Source organism: Aptenodytes forsteri, unplaced genomic scaffold (genome assembly GCF_000699145.1).
Source record: "Aptenodytes forsteri isolate BGI_AS27 unplaced genomic scaffold, ASM69914v1 Scaffold354, whole genome shotgun sequence".
In the NCBI taxonomy this organism is placed as follows: domain Eukaryota; kingdom Metazoa; phylum Chordata; class Aves; order Sphenisciformes; family Spheniscidae; genus Aptenodytes; species Aptenodytes forsteri.
The window spans coordinates 230,045-236,726 of record NW_008795043.1 but is presented as its reverse complement, the minus strand read 5'-3'; the positions used below and the strand labels follow the sequence as shown (position 1 = coordinate 236,726).

Below are 6,682 nucleotides of genomic sequence, written 5' to 3'. Positions count from 1 at the left end.
ACTTATAAATCCAAAACAATTTTTCAAAGGTTTTAAAGCAAACCCTTGTGCAAACAAAAGTGCTGCTTCTGTGTGAATAAGCTCCCACTACAACATGAAGAATCTTTGTGTTCTACAACATAGTAAAAAAAAAAATTCTTCAGAAATTTCCTTACATGTGTAAGTACCACTATGCAACACTGTAGCCTTGTATTTGAAAATACGTATCTTTGTACAAGCATTAAACCCCACACTATTGCAATTTAGACCAAATGATGAGACACTCTAACATAGAATACACCAACATTATGTCATAGTTATGTCAAGAAACTAGGTTGCACATTATTAAATTAAACTTGCAGGAAGAAACCAGGGAGTGGTCCTGGAAGAAAGACTTGAACACACCTAGTCTTACAAGAATGCCACAGAGTGGGCAGCTGATCCAGACCTTTGTTTCATGATTCATCTAAAGGATGTCACTAGGAGCATACAGTTCTGTGTTCCCATGAATTGTTTTAGAAATAACAAAGGAGTGTTAGGCGTTTCAGTAATCCCACCTGTGTCTGGATCTAAATAATACTGAGAAAAAAAAAAGTAACTCAGAAAGGTAGAACCATAAATAGGCAACACAAAATCAGAACACCAACACAAAACCCCCCACTTTTTATTTCAATACAGAAATTAAACTCAATCTTAGCAGAAATAAGAGTCATAAATAGTATCTGGCCATAAAAAACTGTACATACAGCACAAGAAAATAATGTATTGCAAAAAGTGACTTTTTGAAAAAAACTTTTAAAATGTTGTCTCTCAAGAACAATTCAGAACTTATTTTCCTGCCTACATTTTCTATACAGTGTAGAGCAATCCAAAATAGCTGTATCCCAGAGGAACGTGAAGCACATACCTTTGATTAACATCAGTGCATTTGATCCCATAATATAATAACAATATACGTCTTGCGTAGGTTTACAGACGACGTGAAAGGCTAAGAGCAAATTCATATGATCCTCTTTTCAAAGTTACAGATTTTCACATCAAATGGCACCAGTCTCGTCACACAGATGCAAACTGTCTTGAACACAGTTTTATCCCCTGAAGTTCCTAATCCACTCTAAGAATTTTTATGCAAGATACACAAAGGTTCAAACATGATAATATGTCCAAACTAAACCACATTTATTCACTTTTGCCAATCTGCTCACTGAAGACCAAAACTTTTTAAAACTTTTTTTTATTTTTAGGTCAGAGACCTAAACACTGGGTTGATCAGAAGTCTAGGGCAGCGGATCCGATCTAAGATCTAAATCTGTGCTTTCAGAAACAGGGAGGCTGGTCAATCCTGTTCCGTAGGGAAAACAACTACCTAGCCACAGCCCCTGCTGGGAAAGGCTCATGTGGAGTGTTTTTGCAGCTTCTTGCCCTTTAGGATCCAGGTTCGTGGTATGGTCACGTGTAGAGCCGTATACAGAATACAAAACAGAAAAAGGAATGGAGCTCTGGAGAAGGAACCTGAAGGCCAGAGGGCTTCTAGACATAACTGGGAAATTTTTTGCAGATAGAAGAGTGATGGGAGACCAGCAAAGGTCAGCTCATCTGCGCTGGACTGGGCCAACAACCTGAACTAGGGAGGGAAGCTGGAGCTGTGCTGGACCAGTATTTCTAAAAATGGCAGAGACACTCTGTGGACATTAAGACTGTATTCTGAGGAAATGCAAGGAAGCCAGTGTTATGGCCATGTGTGCATACAGGGCTCAGTTTTTTATATAAGAAAGTGTGATGGTGAAATAAAAAAAAAAAAAAATTCTTAGAGCTGTGAGATTACATTAATTTATCTGTACACGCTAGCAATATTTATTCTAATACGTGCCTCTACAGTACACAGATGCCCAGAAAAACATTCTGATAACTTTGAGAAGGATCATTTACATTCATAAAGAGTCAGTGTCTTGCTGGGCTTTTAGCAGCATGCTTTTAGCTGATAATTCCGTAACTATACAGCTGCTCTTTCCCACAGTGGTAAAAGCAAGTGTAAAAATTCTGTCCGTTTGCACTGACACTAAACAACCTGACTCAAGTAGCTCTTCACAAGGCATTACCATCACCTAACCTTATTGCTACCTAAGGTTAAAAAAAAAGAGATTAATCTTATTTTTCAAATAGCTCAGTGTAAATCAAAAACATGGAAAAAAATCATAATGTGAAGAACTGCAATCTTCTAGACGATTCTGTCTTGGACTGTTAGAAACTACGCTTTTATTTCATGAAAAGCTAACCAAAACAAACTCCCTTTATTTTTCTAACCTTTCTAATTAGATATAGTCCTGAAAATTATCATATTCCTGGCAAGCAAACCAAGTGTAATTTTCTAATTTAACAACATTGGTTTGTCCTCTACTTACATGCAAGCACAATATTATAAATAATTTCATTAATACTTTTTAAACTCTTTCCAATGAAAGAAAAATTCTGTTTTGAGACACTGTCACCACGCAAAAATAAATCATCTCTAATATGAAATTAATTCCTTTATCCCCAGAAATTTACATCTGAAAATTCTCCATTCATGTTACCCCATATTTGCAGTTCATTTCATTGTCCCAGCAAAAAAGTTGGCAATTTAAACTGGCTGGTAAAGCTGTAATTGATGGGGTCCTCAGTGACTGGTGAGGATTGGCATATACTGGACCAGTTAACAGCCAGCCAGCCATGGAGCTCAGTACCCTCCAGCCCCTCATACTCTGAATAGGCCTCCTTATTCTGCAGACTTTCAAAACCTGTGGCAGAACAAGTCCTTTCTTTCAGCTTGACAACACTTCTAGTTATCTCAAGCACTTAAGCTCTTAAGCACCTTCACATGCTTGCCCATCTCAGATTATAGTACACTTCAGGTAGAACAAAGTAAGACAGAGTCAACTGAACCAGTTAAAAATATCCTGTCCCAGTAAATGATACCATTACATATCCACTGAATAGCCTTTTCTGGCCTCCATGGAGGGCCAATTATTTATCGCAAGTTGTATTTAATTTAAAAAAACAGTCTGGAATACTTGACTTACAATTTGTATATAAATTATTCTATATTTCTGTTAACTTCAGATTTGAAGTTACTGAACATCTAATTTAACCCCTGTAGAGTCTGGAGAGAAGAGTCACTGCTTCACTGATTTGCAGTTTTGGAGGAAAAAAGCAAACCACCAAAAACTATGATTAGCATGCAAGATGAGAGAGTCATTGAAATGGAAACAAAAATATTAATCAGAACTGGTAGAAGTAGGAAAGATTAACAGCATATTTGAATTCAGAATTATCTACAGTAAAACTCCAAAAGCATGTATAATATTGTAAAACTGTCATACTTCTCTCTCTAAACTTTATCTTTGTAATAAGGCATGGCTTCAATGGTTACACTACAAGTAGATTCTCCTTTAGTCAGAATACAGGGTGCAGCCAAGTTGTACACAAACCCAAAGTCACTGAAGATCTATGTTTAACTGTAGGACAGAAATGAACTCTTTTTAGTTGTGAAAATCATTCTGCTCAGTATGACTCATTCTGTTCAGTATGTTTCCTTACATTTAGATGGACCGCGATGTATCTGTGACTTCTAGAAAGAAAAGTGAGAGGTAATGGCACAAAATAGGATTTGTTTTGAAAAAGAATACGAAATACTCTAAAGATGCACTCAAGATCTACAGATTTTCTCCAGAAATTTTAATTCACTGTAAAACAATAAAATATTCTGTCTTCAGATGTTACGAGACTATTTAGAAAAAAGTAAATAGGCTTTTTTTGTTGTCTTTTTTTCCCCCTACATGACTTAGTGTCTACAACAGTACAGATGTAAATGCATTCCTAGATGTAAAGTCTAGGAAAATTGAACTGCTGTTTGGCTTATATCTATTGCTGAGGGAAAAACTACAAAAAACCCCCCAAAACCCCCAAAAACTGTTAAAAATCAAATCCTAAGTTACACAGAGGAAGCTTTAATTAACAAAGATTGTAAGTGAAAAGGATATTAAATACTTGTAAGATAATTCCCTGCCTCAAACTAGTTTTGCACAGATGTAGTTCTAAGGCTACTAAGATTCAGACTTCTTCAGCCTGCTATTACACAAATACAAAGTGTTGTACAAACACTTGCACTATATACTAAAAGCAAAAGGATTTGTACCAATTCTTCTGGCTTTATTCATCCATCTGAGAATAAAACTATTATTTTTGTAAGAGAAAAGGCAGTATCATAATTTAAGCTTCAGCATAAATGAAGTACAGAAACACATTTTTATACATTAAACACTTGTTGACTAATCAACAACATTATTGTAGCTCTGCTCCCTGTTCCTAGCATAGGTAATTATTGAAGTGTAAGAACCACAGGCATGGAGAAGCAAAAAAGCATGTGGTCAGCTTAGATTTTTCACTCAGAATTCCTTCAGCGAGGAAACACACATCTTCCTTAAGATATTTATAAAGAATGTCAATTTTAAAAAGGTGAAAATCAGACCGTTAGTTTAAATAAGGAAAAACTTGTTTCATTTACACATGTACACTTATTCCCACACTCTGAATTATGTAGAGTAACAGCAAAACAACTTTGACAATTTTCTTTTTCTTATATGCATTCTTATCTTGAATGCGAGTTCTGTTTCACTGGACTCTCCTGCTTACAACAAAAATTATCCCAATATGCAGAATCCTCAGGTGTGACTGGAATACCAGATGCAACTAAATCTTCAAAAGTCAATAATGTAAACTGCGGTTGGTTAGGCTCCATGGAACATACCTAAGGAAAAGACATATTAGTATTAGATGAATCAATAAATCTCAGTTTTCTTCCTGCAATATTCCCTGTCCAGTTTAAACTACACATTGCTTACTGAAGAAAAAAGAAAATATTCCAGTTGAGACCAATGTCACTGTCCCTAATTTAGGCTATATAGTAACTAACAGAAACATGTAACAGGCCACACAGGAAAAGCAAGTTTTTCTTTGAAATTCAGTTCAGAAAACTGAAAGAACAAGGGATAGAGAATGCTGTAAATACCACAGAATGAGTGTTTAAGTCCAGAAAAAAGGGAGAAAAAACCCACCAACAAACTGTACTTCATTCTCCAGCAAGCATGATTATTTGAGATGATAGCATGAGGATTTATTGCACTAGAGGTGTGCCTATTCATACTCTTTTTAATACCAGCAATCACCGAGCGTGTTTATGCTTCTCTCAAACATGCTATTTAAGGACAAAAGTGGTCACAATGAACCCACAGTTCCCCGTGTTAAATCCAGATTAAATGCAGACTGAGATACTAGAAATGAGTGTCATGGGCTCTGTGTTAGTTCCATCACTTCAAGAAAAATCACATTTCAAAGAAAAAAAGGGTTGGTTTTTTGAGCACGTTACTGTGCAGCCTGCTGTATGCTATCTGCAAGTGTAATTCTTTCCAAACAGCAGGGCAAATAGTACAGCTGCATGAATCGAACATGAATGTAGCTGATCCTTCTAAATTCGGCATTTGCTCAAGCAACATATTCTTAATGTTTAATATTTGATAGAATTCAGCAGGGCTACTCTACAGTGGAGTTATTCTGTACATCACACAAACTGACACATTTCTGATGCAGGCTAATGTACTGTTAACTTCTTGGGGAGCGAATACTGACATCTGGTCATCACAGAATGGCTGAGATTGGAAGGGAGCTCTGGAGGTCATCTGGTCCAATCCCCCTGCTCAAGCAAAGCCACCTAGAGCCAGTGGCCCAGCACCGTGTCCAGACAGCTTTTGAATATCGCCATGGATGGAGACTCCACAACCTCCCTGGGCAATCTCGGTCATCCTCACAGTGGTGGGGGCGGGGCAAGAGTGTTTCCTGACATTCAGAGGGAACCTCCTGTGTGTGTCAGCTTGTGCCCACTGCCTCTGGTCCTGTCACTGGGCACTGATGAAAAGAACCTGGCTCTAATTTGCACACTCCCTTCAGGTAGATACATTACTAAGATCCCCCCGAGCCTTCTCTTCTCCAGGTTGAACAATCCCAGCTCTCTCAGCCTTGTCTCATAGGAGAGACGTTCCAGTCCCTTAATCATATTTCTGGCCCTTCACTGGGCTCTCTCCAGTATGTCCATGTCTCTCTTGTACTGAGAAGCCTAGAACTGGACACAGCACCCCAGATGTGGCCTCACCAGTGCTGAGTAGAGGGCAAGGATCACCTCCCTCAACCTGCTGCCAATACTTTGTCGAATGCAGCCCAGGATGCCATTAGCCTTCTTTGCTGCAAGGGCCCATTGCTGGTTCATGTTCAGTCTGGTGTCCACCAGGACCCCCAGGTCCTTTTCTGTAAAGCTGCTTTCCAGCTGGCTGGCCCCCAGCATGTCCTGGTACCTGGGGTTGTTCCTCCCCTGGTGCAGGACTTTGCACTTCTCTTTGTTGAACTGCATGAGGTTCCTGTGGGCCCATTTCTCCAGCCTGTCGAGGTCCCTCTGGATGGCAGCACGACCCCCTGGCATATCAGCCACTCCTCCCAGTTTTGTGTCACCAGCAAACCTACTGAGGGTACACTCTGCGCCATCATCACTATCAGGAATAGTGTGGCCAGCAGGAGTAGGGAAGTGATCGTGCCCCTGTACTCGGCACTGGTGAGGCCGCACCTCGAATACTGTGTTCAGTTTTGGGCCCCTCACTACAAGAAGGACGTTGAGGTG

General features: G+C 39.0%; 1 protein-coding gene across 1 annotated transcript in view; it reads right to left on the bottom strand.

The window, feature by feature from the left end:
* Nucleotides 1-622: 622 nt before the first annotated feature.
* The window catches only part of AASDHPPT (aminoadipate-semialdehyde dehydrogenase-phosphopantetheinyl transferase), a 41,194-nt gene continuing 35,134 nt past the window's right edge, over nucleotides 623-6,682 (bottom strand). The window contains exon 6 of the mRNA XM_009276958.1: nucleotides 623-4,765. Within this exon, the coding sequence (XP_009275233.1) occupies nucleotides 4,607-4,765 (159 nt within the window). The 3' untranslated portion in view covers nucleotides 623-4,606. The remainder of the gene's footprint in view (nucleotides 4,766-6,682) is intronic.